Below are 18,536 nucleotides of genomic sequence, written 5' to 3' on the forward strand. Positions count from 1 at the left end.
CGTCGGGTGTTGAAGAACAAAGAGATTCAGTGATCTCAGTTGATTTGTAACACTATTTTGCACAGATTTAGATTTGAGCTTTTAAAGTGGTTTTCTTGATAGAAGGTATTGAATTATAATAACATTTTGACTTTTGTGTTTTTCCTAATAGAAAACCAGGCAAAAGCAAAGGAATCTGACTTATCAGATACTCTGAGTCCAAGCAAGGAAAAAAGCAGTGACGACACTACAGGTAAGTGCTGACCTAGAGTTTACAGATCTGAGCAATTTGGGTAATTTAGGTTTGTTGGTTAATGTGGATGAAAACCTCAGAGTTGGTGTTTAATGAAAAAGCAGTGTTTTGACTTCTCAGATCTCCCTATAAAATCTTGGATATTTTGTTAAAACTATTTTCAACTATCCAAGTATAGGTGAAATTTTATTACAAAAATAATTTGCTGATAGATTTAAAAACTTTGTAATTCTTTCTCCCCCTTATAGACGCCCAGATGGATGAGCAAGACCTAAATGAACCCCTTGCTAAGGTGTCACTATTAAAAGGTATTTTAACATGTTTCCACAACAGTTTAAACTAGGATATTATTCTTGCCTTTTACCACAGAAACTGTTTGTATATGTGAAGTTTTCTATTTCGTTCACTGATTTAAAGTTAGGAAGAATGCAAATTTAAAGTGTTGGTACCCTGTGCTTGCTAAAAAAAATAATCGTGCACACATAAATTACAGAGTAACTTGATTCAGTGAAGATAAAGTAGCAGGTGGTCTAACCTGAAATGCATTTGTTCTTCCTTGTTTCCCCAATAATTACTTCGTTCTTAAGGCTCTTTGAGAAAATTGGGGCCAAGATTTTTTTTTTTTTTTTTTTTTTTTTTTTTTTTTTTTTTTTAGTTACATCTTTTTTCCTTCTACCTCTTTCCATGCTCCATACATTCCCTCTCAGATGCATGGCCACTTTTTCTTCTTCTTCTTGTTATTATGTGCATGTACATAAACACATGAATACAAATATAAACTGCAGGATCTGTTGAAACCTGTATGCGTGTGGTTTCAGGGCTGAGGGCTTAGTAGTTGGATAACCAATTAGGGCCTCATCCACGGGAAGACTAAGTCTCCCTGTCTACTAAGCTGAGAAATTTTGTGATAAACTTCTTTTCTTGTCTCACCCCTAACATGGAAGTGCATTTATTTCTTGATAGTTACTCATTTAGAATACAGTGGAGAGGAAGTACCAATAATTTACAAAAGTATTTTACAGTGAAGTGTCTTGGGGAAGACTTATTGATAAATCTTTGATTCTCAGCATTTACTATTTCTCATTGCCTCGCTTTACACAAGGAAGTTTCAGTCCAGTGAGTTAACACAGCAGAAAGCTCTCTGGGGTGGAACAACAATGGGAAGGGATATCAGCCTTTTTTGAGTTTTGAGATAGGAAGTAGGAGTAGGCTTGGTTCACCCTGCCTGACCCTGCTGCCGGCCTAGCTGTGTAACTGTGGCAAGCGTGAGTTTTCTCAGCTTCTCTGTGTTCTGGACATCCTTAATCTCATTTTCTTTCTCCATGAACACTGAAAGTCACATGACTTCTGAAAGCAGATTTGACTGAATTTCACAACCCAGGGAAGTTTCTAAAGATTGTTGACCTAAGCAGTCAATGTGTCCTTCAGTCTGATCCTGGTTTCTTTTATTTACTAATCTGTACTGCTTTTAGCGACTCTTGGTGTTGAGAAGGCCTGAATTCTTTCATGTCATAGTGACTAAAGTAAATTAATGTTTGCACAGTTTAGAAATCTTCATAGAAATGCAAAACCATTATTATAAGGGATGATGCAGATACTGGAAAATAGGGATGAGGATGTAAGTCACTGTAAAGCCCTGGGCTTGATTCCCAGCATTGCAAAACAAAAGAACAAGCTGGACAAAAGAACAAACGGACAGGCTGATGATACTGGGGAAGGGAACACGGTTAAACAGACAAGAGCTGGTACAGGAGAGGGGGACCAGAATCTCAGTGCAGTATGGGAAAGTTAAGTAATAAACACTCATAAAAGTAGCTTTTATGGTCTTTTGTGCTGCATAAAATCTGTCAGATTTTTTTTTTTTTTGTTAGCTAACTTCTGATTAATTTTTATGTAGCATTATGATTGTATTATATTTAACTGGTAATAATGCTTTTTTATTTAAATTTATTCTTTATTGTATAGGAATATATACAGACACCTAACATTGTCCCCTAGCCTCTATACTCCCAAGTACATGTGTGCATACACACATCCACACATGTGTATATATATGTATGGACAGAAATATATCCATGGACAATGCACATTTATGTACACATATACTCTTTCTCTCTGTCTCTGTGTCTTTCTCCCTTCATTTTTCCATTTCTCCCTTCCTCCTTATACTTAGTGTGATAGCTAACTTTTGTTAATGAATAGTGTTGTTTTCCTTGTTAAAGATTTATTTATTTGTCTACAGTTTATTATTTATTATGTCTGTTATGCCTTATATATATAGTAGTAGCATATATATGGCTGCAGTCCAGAAGATCTCATAGATGGTTGTGAGCCACCTTATGGTGCTGGAAAGTGAACTCCAGATCTCTGAAAGAGCAGCCTGTGCTCTTAACCTCTGAGTCATCTTTTCAGCCCCTAAAGAATAGTATTCTTCACATCAGCTGTTCCAAGATTTTGAAGCTGGGTGTGGTGGCATATGCCTATAATATCAACATTTGGGAGGGGAGGAGAAAAACGAGTTCAGAACAGGCAAAGTTAGAGGCCCATCTACCTCAGTGAAATAAAAAGATTTTACAACTTGATTTTTTAAAAGTTATTTTTAGATTTATTTTTCATTAACTGTGTGTTAATTGTGGAGGTATGTGCATATAAGAGAAGGTACCTTTGGGAGCTAGGCCAGAAGAGGTTACCTGATTCCCTGGAGTAGAGGGAGTAGAGTTATAGGAATTGAGAGCTGCCTGTTGTGGAGTGCTGGTATTGCAGGGCTTTCATGGATGGTGCTTGAAGTTTAGTAATTAGGACATGAAGACATCTGTATAGTTCAAGGCATTGGCCTTTTGCTGAGGCAGTCTCTCAGGTAGCCTCTAATGTAACCCAACTTCCTTACCATTTTGTCTGCATGTGGTTCTCAGTGCCTGCTTCCCAGTTCCCTCACCTTTCTCAGAGTCTCTTAGTTTCTGCTGCCAGGACAGACATTTTGCCTGTACTTCTTGCAGCATCTCAGGCTGCCAACTCTTTAGTATGCTGAAGCCTTATTCTTTATTTAAACAGTTGGCTTTGGGATCTACATGAGGAAGGTCACCTTACCCATGGCTGTTTGCCTTTCTTTTAAAAGCCAGTGAAGTAGTAACATTTACATATCCTGCTAGCCTGGTGCTGCTGGCTCCAAATAGCAGTTGAGAACACAAGGACACACTTTCATGGCCAGAAAGCACAGTATTTGTGGATCACCTCAACACTGCTGGACCAGAGCTGCAGTACTGTCTGAGCAGAGTACACGCGTAGCTACTTTTCTTTCTCTTCATCCTTTTGTCTTGTTTTGAATTTTGAAACAGTTTCATGTAGCTCTGGCTGGCTTTGGACTTACTAAGTGTCTTTAACTCCTTGCTGCTTCTACTTCCTCACTGCTAGGATTTCAGGTTTGCTACTACGCCTGCTTGTGGTTATAGTCTTAGGGAAGGGAGAGGTATGCCACGGTAATGAGTGTGATGGGAACTTTGGAAAGGACGCTTAACTTCCTGGTCAGGAACAGAGGTGGGGCAGTAGTCTGCATGGGATTCCCAAAGAAGATGGTTAAAAATAAATGTGGGTATGCCAAGAAGAGAAAGGGAGGTATGCATTTCTCAAAGATATGGCTGATATGTAATAGTAGGAGTAACATCTGTCAGTCGTCCATGTCGGAACACAGGTATGGTGAAACATAGGCCCTGGAGGCTAAATGTGGTGAAAGATAAGACTTGAGAAAGATAAGGCTGGAGCGATGACTTAGTGGTTTAAGAGCACTGCCTACTCTTCCAGAGGTCCTGAGTTCAATTCCCAGCAACCACATGGTGCCTCACAACCATTTGCAGTGAGATCTGATGTCCTCTTCTGGTGTGTCTGAGGACAGCTACAGTGTACTTATGTATAATAAATGAATAAATCTTAAAAAAAAAAAAAGACTTGGGTCTGGCAGAAGTTTAGGAATTTTCTACATGTATGGATGCTGGTGATAGAAGAAATGACTAGACAAAACCAAACCAAAACAATATGGGAATGACCAAAGAGCTGGCAAAGGAACCAACTGTCAAGAGGGACTCTGGCTGATCAGGAGAGGCAAGGGGGTGAAAATTCAGCTCTAAGGGGCCATTGCCAAAGCTAAATTTGTAGTCAGGCAGCCACTTGAGGCTGTCCTACACGTGAACATAGGTATGAGAGACTAAGCCTACCACTGCCCATAAAACTGTCGGAAAGGGGAAACTGATGGTGGTGGAAAGAGGATGTGCCCCTCCAAAGAGCTGCCTCAGCTGACATAATAGTGTCTGCCGTAGACCGATGTGTCGGTCGATGAAGCACAGACAAAGCTCTGTTGGCCCTTTCCAAAGTGGTTCAGAATTTTCAACCAGGTATATATTAAAAGGGTCTGAGTCTCTGTTCCAAACATACTCTGGTAAAACCAAATTTAATTCAGGATATATGTAGTTTTTCTATAGGCCAATGCTTGTGAACTTAGTTGCCCATACATAATACAGTCTATGGAATTTAGCCTTGGGCTAAGAACCTAGGTTCTGGCCTACTTCTCTCAGACACAGTGTTATAGTTTGGGCTTCTGTGCACATGTAGGATGCCAGTGTTTCTAAGGTCCATACTGTATATAATTTTGTTTTATTTCGTAACACAGTCACAGGCAGCTCTAAAGATACACAAGTAGTGTTAAGAGTAAAATGCGTTTTTTAAGGTCTCAGTCTCTTAGCTTCCTACCTTCGTCTTTCATATGCTAAAAAGGCATAATTCCTCAATAATCTTTATTTCCATTTGACTTCTATAGCTAAATAAAATGGGTTTAAGTGTTGTGGCAAATGCTTTTAATCCTAGCACTTGGAAAGTTGAGACAATACAGCAAGTTCATTTGAGGCCAGCCTAAACTAGGTAAGACTCAGCCACAAAAGAAAAGAAAAGGAAAATGAATTAGGCTGGGAAGGCTTGCTACCCTTGTCTAAACATTTCCTTAATACTCAGCACCAGACTCTTCCAAGGCTGTGAAGCAGATTGATTAAAAAAAACATTTTTAGGACACCATCAGAGTAGACTTAAGCTACAATAAATTAAACTAATAAAGTACTTTCCCACCAAACCTTGTGAAAAACAATGCTTAATCAACCTTAGCAGAAAAAGATTTCTCATTAGTCTTTGATAAAAATCGGCTCTTGGTTGTTTGGAAGGATGATCTGCACACTAACGATGTAACTAGTTTGAATATGGTCATTTGTGTTTATTACACCAACTTAATTTGCCAGGAGTTTTAGTCAGTAGAAGTACTATTCTGTGACCAAATATTCTAGAGTTTGTGTTTATATGATTTGATGCATGCCATCTCTTTTCTTTCTGTAATTAAATTTGTTGGTCTTTTATGGTTCAAAGAACTAATTTACAAATAGTGCTTCTTTGTATGTCATTGCGGCATTGATTATGTTTTCTCCTTTAAAATGTGACTACTTGGCATAAGCCCACTCCCTTGTTATCTCGCTGGACAGTGGAGTGCTGTGCTAGTTTTGTTTCACAGCATGACCTATCCCGGGGAAGTGAGGCTGGATGGGATAAACTGTCTGTGTATAAGCTTTCGAGGTGGGTTCCTCATTGATGAGGGGCCCTAAAGAAAGAGCCTTCCTTTAGCCCTTGCAGGAATCTGTTTGCTCTTACTGTGCACACAGAAGGCAAAATAAGCTGATGGAATTCAGTCAGAAAGAATTGGACTTGTCCTAAGATAGTGGCATTAGGATTGATTACTTTAAGAGAGTTTTTTAATTATTTAAAATTACAAACATGGTAAAAGTTGAAGAAAACCAGAAACACCAATATGTGCCTACTTCCTAGATTCAGTAAGTGTTATTCAATATTCTACCATATTTCCTGTATTTAAAAAATGTAGACAATTTCTTCTAATTTTTTACATAATTTTTACATAATTCCTGACCTATAGAAAAGTTGCAGCATTAGGATTGAGTCCTATCTGTTCATTCAGATTCTCCAAATGTGAGCACCGCACCTGCATTCCTTCACTTTATCGATTTTTCATCCTTAAGCTTCCTCTTCTTCATCCTGTCTCTCACCTTTTACCCATGGATCATTCAGAACCGCAGACATGATAACCTTTGTCCCTAAATACGTTGCCCCATATATCCAGCTTCTCCTACATGACTCCTATACCATCTCAGAATTAAGAAATTAGCCTGATACATTATTGCTGTGCTTGAGTCTGCTGACTTTATTCTCATTTTCCATTTGTCTCAGAAATGTGCTATGACAAAATAGTCCTGGATCATGCACTACCTTTGTCTTGGTTCTTTAGTCTCTTTAAGTCTCATGTCATTAACAGTTTTGAACAGTATGGAACAATTAAAATGTCTCTCAGTTTGGATATGACAAATGCCTCCTCATGACTAGGTTTGAACTGTACATATTTTACAGAAATACCATTGCAGAAGGTGCCTTATTCTGCATTGCTCTATTGGTGACACTAACTTTGACTAATTCAGGTGTTACCTCACAGGTTTCTCTTTGCCTAGTAACTAATTTTCTTTTTGTAAGTAATAAGTACCCTGTGGAGAGTTGTTCATGACTACACGCATGTTCCATTAAGCCTCAGACTTGTTACTATTTCTGTTTTAGCATATGCTGATTATTTTCTCCCAATTAGGTATTGCTACAATAAGGGTCAAGAATGATTTCATAACTATTATTTTTATATATTTGTTGTCTTGGCTCCTATTGTAGTAAGAATCTTTATTTTTTTCTTTTTGTTACAAAAATCTCACCCTATAGCCCAGGCTATCCTAGTACTCCCTGGTAAGCAAAAAAAAAAAAAAAAAAAATTCAAAATGCAATATAAAATAGGACTTTCTGGATGATGTTAGTCAGTGTTCAATAGCCAAAATATTTTTAAAGATTTGTTTGATTTTGTGTGTGCATGTGTGTGTGCCCATGTGTGCTGACATTTGTATATGGGTATGTTTTGGAAGTGTGTATGTGGGCCTGTGTGCATTTGGAAGTCACCCACATAGTTAGAGTCTGAATTCAAGCCCTCCTGACAAGTACTCTTAGCCACTGCGTCGTCTTTCTAGGCTGCTAGAAGTTTAACACCGCACAGGGTGAGCCGCAGAGCACTGCAAGGAAAGAGGCTAGGGAAGTGGGTAGTGCTGGACTAAATTATTCCAGTTAAATTGATACGGTGACTTCAGTTGATGATTCAGTATGTATATTTATCTGCTGTGCATGTGATATTGGGTACAAATTAGGTATGATGGAACATCCAGTCTAGTTTTTATTGTATTTTTATAGTTGACAGTATTTTTTGAATTTTTAAAATTTAAACTATAACTGCATTGTTTCTCCATTTCTCTCCAGTTCTCTCCAGCTGCTATGCCACCCTCAAATGATCTCTCTTTTTTAATGTTTATCACACACACACATTTTTATTTTGTACTCTACAAGTAATGTTACTGTAAGATTTTAAAACTGTTTTTGAAGGGGCAGTGATTTGCTGGTCCACACCTTTAATCTTAGCATTCAGGAGACACAGAGAGATCTCATAACACCCTAGTTTGTATACTGAGGTCAGAATAGACAGGACTACATAGTGAGACTCTGTCTCAAAACAAATACAAACGTACACACATGCACAACAAAAGCAACCAAACCAAACCCAAAAACCAGTTTTTGTAAATTGACTCTTAAGGAGTCAGGGTGGAACACAGATCCTACAGGTGGGCTTGGTAATATCTCCTCTTCCTGCTGAGCCTTGCTGTCCTCACTTTCTTTCTTGAAGATGGAATTTCTTTTGTTTTTCCATTTTTATTTAAGTTCCAGGCAAAGTTTTCCTATCTTATTCTTAAATTTCAAAATCGATGGAAAAGAAGCTGGAAAGAGTTAATGTGGTAAATTAGGCATTTGCTGCCAACCCTGAAAAACCTGAGTTCAGTCCTTGGAACCCCTGTGTTGGAGAGAAAGAGACAAAAGTTGTCTTCTGACTTACATATGCACTATGGTGTGTGTGTCACACTCACACCAATAACCGTAGTGATAATGAACATAATTTGAAAATTGATGGAAAATAGCTGTGTGCCTATCTCACTGAATTTCAAGTTTACAGGAGCTGTGCGTCAATAATATGTATGTTAATTTCTGTATTTTATAGTAGTGCTAGTGTCTGTATTAACTCTTTGTTGTTCAAGGTAAAAATAACTAATATGCTTACTCTAATTTGCTTCTAAGTTTTATTTAACTCAGTTGTGCCATGTTGTAAGCTATTTATGTTTAAACATGAAAAAAAAAAAAACTATGTCAGGTATTAGTTACAAAGATGATAGTGCAGTGCTAACACTTGCTTTTAAAATAAACATGTTTTTGTCAGATGACTTACAGGGTACCCAGTCAGAAACTGAGGCCAAACAAGACATTCAGCATCTTCGGAAAGAACTGGTGGAAGCCCAGGAGCTAGCTAGAGCAAGTAAACAAAAATGCTTTGACCTGCAAGGTGAGATGAAGATCCCTGCAGCTCCCTGGGGTCCTGTGGAGGCAGCACTGTGATGTGATGACACAGAGCTCAGAGCCCAGAGGCCTGGCAGGATCCAGAGCTAGGGCTGGGCTAGGCTTGTTCTCACATACCTACTTCAGATGGTGAGAGGAAGGAAGCTCCTCGCCTTCCTTCTTTGTGAATGTGAAGAACATAAGAGCTCTACCAACAAAAGATCCCACCGTTAATTGTTAGTTAGTGCTGGTTGCAGGCTGAATGTCCCTTATCTGAAATGGTTGCTGTCAAAAGTTTCAGATTTCAGAGCATTTCATATTGCAGATGTGTTTGTATGTGAGAGGCTCCATCAACCAGTGTAACACAAGCCTTGTGTGAGGGAGAGGACCTGTAAATGGAGTTATTCCTAGAGTTAGTGCTCACTTTTCAGGGGTGGTTATTTAACAGGAAGGTTGCAGGCAAGGTTCAAGATATGGAATCTTCTAACAGAGCAAAGAAGTATATGTAGAGAGAAAAAGAATGTAGGTTTGAGGCCAGCCTGGATAGTTAGATGTCCTCAAAAAAAATTTTTTTTTCCATCTTGGCCACTTCTGTTCCTTGTGGCTCATAATCGTCTGCTGTGGGGACCATACCTATGCTCCCACGGCATTCTAGTATCTGCCTCTCGGAGAGTCCCAAGGTACAGCTCATGGATTCTTATGGCATCCTTAGGTTTTATAAGATGCCCTTCCTGTGCAGAACATTCACATGCCAAGGTGAAGCTGTGAATTCTTGTGACTATGCTGAAGAGCTGTTAGCACTGTGCTTATCTTAAGGTCTACAACTCCATCGAAGGCCAGCCTAGCTCATGTGGTCCCCTGGCTTTCAGCCCCAGAACTGCAGAAAATTTTAAAAAGGCATTTGTTTTTCTTGAATCTATTTTAGGATACAGGCCAATGGTTAATTACAATGAAAAAATATTTAGCAGTCAGCCCTTGATTTGCTTTTTGTTTGTGGTTAGGGAGTAGGTTCTTTTGTTGCCTTTTTTTTTTTTTTTTTTTTTTTTGAGATAGGGTCTCACTATATAGCCTTTGCTGGCAAGAGACTCAGTACATAGACAACTTGTTTGAACTCACAGAGATCTTCCTGCCTCTGTTACCTCTGTTTGAGTTAGATTAAGTATTCAATATGATGCTCAATCCTTAATATGCTAATTTTAATGGTACTAGGTATTGTACCTAGGCCTTTGTGTAAGCACTCCTCAGAGGTATATCCCAACCCTCTAACACAGCCTAGGCTGGCCTTGAACTTGTGAGATTCCTTGTCTTAGCCTTCCCAATGTTTGGGATTGTAAGCATGTGCTATCGCATTGCTCAAATGATGACTAACAATTGTTTGGACGTTTCCTGTATAAGAAAGGTCTACTGGCGAATCAGTGTATGGAAACTATGGAACTGGATTTTATAGATTTCTTACTATTGTTTTGTGTTCTAAAATCTTAATGGCTAATACTGATAATACTTATCACCTAACCTTGTGTCTTTCTATAAACTTTAAAAGACAAATTTTATAAATTTCTAGTTTCACAATTGTAAATGTTTTTTATTAACGCATAAAATTAGATACACTGTGTTTTTGCTTCTTAGCTCTTTTAGAAGAAGAACGAAAAGCCTATCGAAATCAAGTTGAGGAATCAGCTAAACAAATACAGGTTCTTCAAGGTATGGGGCACCCAAGACTGTTTTAGACAACTGTGGTTATAGTTGTGTTCAGTGAGTGCAGAAGAATGGAAAGTAAGATTGCAAAGGGCCTCAGCTGTCATGACTTTGGTTCTTTTCTAGAGACTGTCATACCAGACCCTTAAAACAGACAACAGGGAGGGATTGTGCCAGTGGTCCATCCTAAAACACTGGAATTAAAAAGGCAGGGATCATGCTTGCTGTAATGGTGCATGCCTATAAGCCCAGCATGCAAGAAGCAGGAAGGTCATGAGTTTAAGACACACTTCAGCTACATAATGAATCTGAATCCAGCCAGAGCTAAAACTCTGTCTCACTACCTCCCCCCAAAATATTTGTATCAACAAGAGGACAGAAAAATATATATTATATACATAGATATATGTAAATCTCTTTCTACTCAGTGTTTGTTATTTTATATATGCATGAAGGCATTAGAAAAAAAGGAAAATAAATGCCAAAATATTAAAATAAAATCTATTTTAGCTCTTTGGTTTTTTTCCTTTTACATCTGTGTTCTGGTATTTTCTGTATCAAACATGGATTGCTTCGTGAAGTTTAATCAAAAGAAACAGCTGTGATAGCAAGGCTGCACGGTAATTGTCATTGTCACTCCTAATCCCTCTGACTTAAGAGAATGATTGATAAATACATGTTTGCAGTCCAGCTGCAGAGGTTACACATGGATATGGAGACTCTGCAGGAGGAAAAGGACAACGAGATCTCCAGCACTCGAGAGAAGTTGCTTAGCGCCCAGGATGAGATTCTGCTCCTTCATCAAGCAGCAGCCAAGGCTGTATCTGAGCGGGACACTGACTGTGTTTCTTTGCAAGAAGAGCTTAAGAAGGTGAGAGCGGAACTTGAGGGCTGGAGGAAAGCAGCATCTGAATATGAGAATGAAATCAAAAGTCTGCAGAGCACTTTCCAGCTTAGATGTCAGCAGTGTGAAGTCCAGCAAAGAGAGGAGGCAACAAGGTTGCAAGGTAAATGCATTCTGAAGCGGAAAGCTCCTACCTCTTACTTTTCAGGGAATAGGAGGGGTGGCCTTAGTCTCACTGTGCTGTCCCAGCCCACACCTGCTAGCTCTGAATTTATGGCAGCAGAAATTTTCTCTTTAATAGATAGTAACTACATAAACCAGGGCTTCTATACAAGGGCTGTAGCTACATTTTGCTAGTCTACAGGCTGTATAATCAGTTGCAGTTTTATAGGCATGCACTATTCTGTATAATGCCATTGAAGAGTATGCATCCTTACAATGGCTTATGCCCATCATCCCAGCACCAAGGAGGTAGAGACCAGATGATTATGATATTAAGGCATGCCTGGATTATATCGTGAGAGCCTGTGCCAAAAACAAGCAAACTGTTAACATTGTTTTAAAACAGAGAAGTAGCCATGCATAGTGGGACATGTCCTAAATGCCAGCACTCAGGAGACAGAGGCTATTCTCTGAAATGGTACTCTTGTCTCCTTTGAATATAATGGATTTGGGTTTCTGTGTTAACAAATATGTTTTGTGACTATTTTAGGTGAACTAGAGAAGTTGAGAAAGGAATGGAATGTATTAGAAACTGAATGCCATTCACTAAAAAAGGAGAACGTGCTGTTGTCATCAGAACTGCAGCGGCAAGAGAAAGAATTGCACAAGTATGTGAGAATTTCCCTTTTAATTTCAGAATATTTGTCTTTAAGTGTCCTGTAAATTAAAATTTGATACATTTTGGAGCAAAATGTTCAGCCAAACTGGTTATATATAACAAGATACACACAGATAGTTATATTATATCATCTCATTTCTTTTACCACTGTATCCTGTAAGCTTGCTTTTTATGGAATTCCCTAGAACTCAGATCTGCTTGGATGCCCCTGCTATACCATTTCCCACTGCTGAAAACAGAGCAGAGGTCCAGAACCGAAAGTACCTTGTTAACAGAATAACAGTGCATTGCACATATAAAGTTATTGGTCTTTCACCCAACTCATCTCTTAGTAAGAGTGCTGATCTAAGTCTGCAACAAAGAATTTACCACAAGAGGCATAAATTTTGCCTCTTAATCACACAGGAAGAGGCTAGGAATATAGCAACCTATGGAGGACTATGGGTTCTATTCCTAGTGTGAGGGAGAGGATGATAGAGAGATTTTGAGAGATTGAAATTGGACTTGTGGCTTGTTCCATCCTGTTTAGCCAGAACAGAAAGCTCCAGGTTCAGTAAGACCTTGTCTCTAGAGAAAGACAGCTGACATTGATTTTGGCTTTCCCTTATTCAGAATAGATGCACACACCTGTATATGTACAGATACAGATACAGTACATATGTTGATATACACACACAGAGGAACTAATCTGTATGGTGGGTGGCATGCCACTTAAGAGGGGGCAGGAGGACCAGGAATTCAAAGTCCTTTTTAGGGGCTGGAGAAATGGCCCAGTGGTTAAGAGCACTGACTGTTCTTCCAGAGGTCCCGAGTTCAATTCCCAGCAACCACATGGTGGCTCACAACCATCTGTAATGGGATCTGATGCCCTCTTCTGGTGTGTCTGAAGACAGAGACTGTGTACTCATATATAATAAATAAATAAAATCTTTTTTCAAAAAAGTTTTTTTTAGCTCTACAGTCTGGGTAGCCTTATCTCAACCCCACACCCCTCATAAACTCAGAAAGAAAAGACCTGAAGGACAGATCTGTTGATTTATTCTCTGAGGCCCCTCATTGTATTACCATGAAATCTCACAAAGTACTTTGTTTTTCTCTCTCTTTTTTAAGGATTTATGAACTTTTCTTTTCTATGTATGTGCTTTGCTTGCACACAGTGAGAGTGGTGTCATATGTCACCCTGTATATGCAGCGGACGTTGGATTCTGTAGGACTAGAGTTAGAGAGAGTTGTGAGGTGTTGGGAACCCAACCTGGGTCCTCTGGAACACCAAACCAGTGCTCCTAACCACTGAGCCATCTTTCTAGCCCCTAATTTTTCTCTTCTAATGCCATGGCTTTGCTCAGTCTTATCATGTATTTTATGTATATTGTGTTTTTTGAATATGTGGTGATAATTAATAAAACAAATGTTTCCTTGTAACATGAAACAGTAAAAGCAAGGCTTAAAATAGGAAGAGGCCAAAATAAAGACCCATAATGCATACACATATGCATCTATGTGTATATATTGATTACTTGTGTGGCAGCACATGTAAACAGATTGATTTTGCTTATTTGTTAGTACTTTGAACTAGGGTCTCATGTAATCCAAGCTGGCCTTGAATTTGTTATGGAGCCAAGGGCTGGCCCTGAACTCCTAACCCTACAGGCTTAGTCTTTGAAGCACTGTGAATATAGGCAGTAACTACTCCACCTACATTCTGAACCTTCTGATCTCTCACTTTTGAGATGTGATTAATTAAAATCTAACAGAGTTAAAGTACTATTCTGTTTAAATTATGTCAATTTTGCTGAACTGTTTAAAATCTTATTTATAGATTCCATGTGAGTAGAAGCATGTAGCTTAAAATGTTGGGCTTCAGTTGGTTATTTGCTGCTTGCCTGATGGACAGCTGTGTGGGATGCTAAGGCTGGGAAAACCCATCTCACACCTGAAATAATAGGTACCAGAAAGTCATGCTGTGTCACCTATCATTAGTCCCCTGTCTAACTTCATACATAACATTAATTCAGTTTCTTGAACATTTCTGCCTGAGCACTATAAATTTACTTGCTAAGCTTCTCTACGCAGGGTATAAAGGCCCTTCAGTGCCTAGGTATACTGGCTTGATGCCATCAGACTCATCCCTAAGAGTCTGCCTGTTGTACAATCAGAGTGAGATATGTGTTCTGGAGTTCTTTGTTTATAGTATTGAATCTAATTAAGTTCCACTCAAGGACAGAATGTTGTCAGTTTGAAAATCATGTATTAAAAAAAATGTTTTATATGTATGGGTGCTTTGTTGTCTGTGTACATGTATACCATGTGCATACATTGCAGACAACATATCCCTTGAAACTGGTGTCCTGGAAGAGCAACTACTGCTCTTAACCACTGAGCCACCTCTCCAATGCGAAAACTCTTACATTCTTTTAACTGCTTGTGGGAGCTCATTTTTCTGTAAGCCAAATAAGTCCTTTTTTAACTGTTATCAAAGACTTGAACAAGGAATGATTATTTTTTATACTGATATTAAACTTAGTGTCTTGGTCATGTTAGCCACATGGTCACATGTTCCACCACTGAGGGACATCCCCAGTCTCTGGAAAAGGTAATAAAGTTCATTCATATCAGTTATTTTCCTCATGTGTAAATTTTTATAGGACTTATTTATTTATCTTATTATATGAGTACACTGTTGCTGTCTTCAGACACACCAGAACAGGACATCAGATCCCATTACAGATGGTTGTGAGCTACTATGTAGTTGCTGGGAATTGAACTCCGGAGCCTCTGGAAGAACAGTCAGTGTTCTTTACCACTGAGCCATCACTCCAGCCCAATGAAAAAATTATTTTAATAGCAAATTACAAAAATAATCATTTAATTAAAGCTGGAGAATAACTTCAGATAATGTATTGCTATAATAAAACACCATGACCAAAACAACCTGGATAGAAAAGAGTTTATTATTATCGCACAACTTACCAGGTCACAGACAGGAAGTCAAGGCAGGAACCTGGAGGCAGGAACTGAAGCAGATGCTGTGGAAGAATGCTGCTTATTGGCTTGCTCCTCGTGGCTTATTCAGCTTGCTTTCTTATACAACTCAGAACCACGTGTTGAAGGGATCACACCACTCACACTAGACTAGAGGCTTGCACCCCAGTCATCCATCAAGAAACCACCTCATAAGCTTGCCCATCAGCTAGTCAATAAGGGGCATTTTCTCAAGTGAGCTTCTCTCTTCCCAGTTGATTCTAGAATGTGTTGAGTAGACATTAAACTAGCCAGACCAGAAGTGAATGTATGGCAGAAGAGGACACTGAGAAACCCCCTGCTATTAGTAGTGTGGTGCCTGTATACATCTAAGAGTGCAGAAAATGTTTATTCAGAGAATAAGGCAAAGCAGTTAAGTGGTTTGCTCCATATTCCACCATTAATTCGTGGTAAGGCCAGGATCTACCTCCCAGTCTAGTCCTTGTTCTTTGCTTTCTTCCCCACGTGATGGAGCTTAGGTTTCTGACCCCTATTCTTTTTTCAAGTACTTAATCTTGTAACATAGTTGAAATATATATTTCGATATATTCATGATACAACTAGTAAAGATAATTTGATCTAAAGTATACAATTAGGGCCCAGCATGGGGATGCATATCTTTAATGTCAGCATTTGGAAAGCAAGGGTGGGCAGATCTCTGTGAGTGCAAGACTAGCCTAGTCTACAAAGGGAGTTCCAGGCCAGCCAGAACTACATAGTTTGACCCTATCTCAAATCAAGAAAATAATAAAAGCAAAGAAAATGTTCAACATACAATTAGTCATTTCCTTCTATTTATAAAAGTTCTACTTTTCTATTTAAAAGGATACAGCTTTAAACTTAAAGGGATTTTTAATGCCTTTCCCATACTAAAAGTATCTTACTTTTTTTATGCCTTTTTTTTTCTTCTTGCTGTGAAACCCACTCTTACCTGATGAAATGCTGTGGATTCCAGGCTTCCTCTGTGTCCAGTGTCTACTGTGATGACTGTCAGTGTTTATGTTGCAGTTCTCAGAAGCAGAGCTTGGAGCTCACAAGTGACCTCAGCATCCTTCAGATGACTAGGAAAGAGCTCGAGAACCAAGTGGGATCCTTGAAAGAACAACACCTTCGGGATGCAGCTGACTTAAAAACTCTTCTCAGTAAGGCTGAAAACCAAGCCAAGGATGTACAGAAAGAGGTAAAGCGAAAAGACATGCTGAGTCCAGTTACGGTTGGATTCAAAGCCAAAGGCAAATCAGACATCCATGCTACTTAGAAATAAAGAAAAGCAGAAACCATATTACCTGTCAGTTGACACTTGGAACACTCCAGCCTGGTCATTTTAGGTGTGCGTCATGGTTCATACCGACAAAATTTATCAAGTGTTTGTTTTCAAACCTACAGAAGTAAGAGTTAGTTTTCAATTTACCTTTAACAGTTGACTGACATGAGAGAGTCTCTGTAGCAGAAGTTTGGTCTGTTATTTAGCTATCATAAGAGTGTCATATTTAATGAATGGTTCTTCCAGAAGGGAACCACTAGGGCAACACTAGTGCTGGAGTTATACACTCCTAGGAGAGTGACTAAAAAGTCACTCACCCTGATGTGGTGGCTCATGCTTGTCATTCCAGTACCTGAGAGGTTGAGGCAGGATGATTGTAGTGAGTTCAAGGCTAGGCTGGGTTACATAATGAACCTTAGCTCAAAACACTAAAGTAAAACTTGCAACCACAACCCTGGAACTTGGGAGGTAGAGCAGGAGAAGCCTCTGCAACATAATGAATTTGAGGTCAGCTTAAACTACATGAGATCCTGTATTAGAAAACAAACAGGAAAAATGTTACTTAAAATTCACCTATATGCAGGCAGGCAAATGTCTGTTCTGGGAAACTGTATTTTCTCTCTCTGATTTCTTTTCATCTTCACAAACACACACACTTATATTTTCATGTGATTTTGCTTAAACCTTGATTTCATTAGCTTTTTAAATGATTGTATTAAGGAGGGTGAGAGATTGACTTTGGAAAGGACCTACTCATGGTCTTTCTGAGCAGGATAGGTACATTTCCTTAAAGCTGACAACAGGGTGGTACACATTGTGTTCGCTCCAGCTGGCCTTCCTGCACCAATTCCTGGCCAGCTCAGGATGCAGGTTAATAGTCTGCTCATACGGAAACACAAGCTGCAGGCATAAGCAAGATTCCTCCTAAGTTAGAGGATGGAGAAGACAGCTTTAGTCTTTAGAAATGAATTTTCTGAAAGTTGTTTTTAGAAAATTTGGTTAATGCAAGTTTCTCTTTGCACTTTGCCTGGAGTGTCCTGAATTTGGAAATGATTATTGTTCTTCTGTCTTTGCACTTATTTTTAATGGGAAAAAAACTGCAACAGTTTTTATATTTGTGTAGATACATTGATTTTGAAATGTTCTGCTTTACCTGTTTAAGGATGTGTATTTTAGGAAAATCTTCATTTGGTTGAAACACAAATTTTGTGCCAAAGTAAATATCTTAATATTTAATACTGTAAGCACTTTGTGTCCTTCCAGACCATGTGCCATAATTCTTTCAGTAACTGGGGAGAATATGTGGTTGGAAGATGATCTGTCCTGTTATTATGAATACATTAGGCATTTTGTTGCATTATTTGTTTGTCTGCTTCCAGTCACTGAATAATCAGTGCCAAATGCTTTCACTGTTTCTACAAATGGCCGAGGCATGTTGTCACAGCATCTAAACTGTTGCTGGTCTTTGGATTGCATTAAATGCAGCATATTTAAAAATATGTCTGAACTTGTCAGTATGTTTCTTTCCTATTTTCTTGTTCACTGTTTTTCCTTGTGAAATAATCTATGGTCATCATATTCCTTTGTAATGTGAAATTGTTCTGTTTGTCTTCTGTCAATGTATTAGATACTAGTCTGTAAGTAAAATAGTTTTAATAAGGTTTTTTATCTCTGTGTAATCCACTACAAATACACTATTACTTTTTAGTAATGTATATGCACTTCTTTTCAACATTTCCCTTTGCTCTTTCATGGTATCATGCTTAATGTGCTAAAAAAAAGTTCTGATTGTGTGCCTTCAGTACTGAAAAAGGTTAAACAGTTGCAAACTGAGCAACCCCAGATATGATTTTTTTTTTAATGGAGAAGAGCTACAGGTGTTGGTAATATTAAGCAATATTTCTATCTTAAGATCTAAAGTCACTGGTTACTTCCAAGTTAAAAAGCAAGAGGGAGCAGAAGTGAAATCCCAGCGCAGTGTAGAGCTAAGGCTGTGGAGGATGACCTTTGTTCTGCTTGAAGCATTATCTATGACAATTGCTATGTAAACAACTCCAAGGAAAAAGTAAGAGAAATAAGTTTTATTGTTCAATAGTAAGACTTGTGTATCATCTTTATATTTGATTTTATAAAG

At 38.6% G+C, this 18,536-nt stretch overlaps 1 protein-coding gene across 28 annotated transcripts in view; it reads left to right on the forward strand.

Moving 5' to 3' along the window:
- Positions 1–18,536, forward strand: part of SLMAP (sarcolemma associated protein) — a 110,519-nt gene that overhangs the window by 84,960 nt on the left and 7,023 nt on the right. For 20 of the 28 annotated variants that reach the window (XM_080926512.1, XM_080926491.1, XM_080926516.1 and 17 more), the window contains 7 exons: positions 152–232; positions 481–540; positions 8,622–8,744; positions 10,364–10,438; positions 11,119–11,439; positions 11,989–12,106; positions 16,147–16,318. In XM_080926512.1, the coding sequence (XP_080782638.1) occupies positions 152–232; positions 481–540; positions 8,622–8,744; positions 10,364–10,438; positions 11,119–11,439; positions 11,989–12,106; positions 16,147–16,318 (950 nt within the window). The remainder of the gene's footprint in view (positions 1–151; positions 233–480; positions 541–8,621; positions 8,745–10,363; positions 10,439–11,118; positions 11,440–11,988; positions 12,107–16,146; positions 16,319–18,536) is intronic. The other 8 variants (XM_080926501.1, XM_080926499.1, XM_080926503.1 and 5 more) reach the window with 1 other exon arrangement.

Source organism: Micromys minutus, assembly GCF_963924665.1.
Source record: "Micromys minutus genome assembly, chromosome: 12".
Lineage (NCBI taxonomy): Eukaryota > Metazoa > Chordata > Mammalia > Rodentia > Muridae > Micromys > Micromys minutus.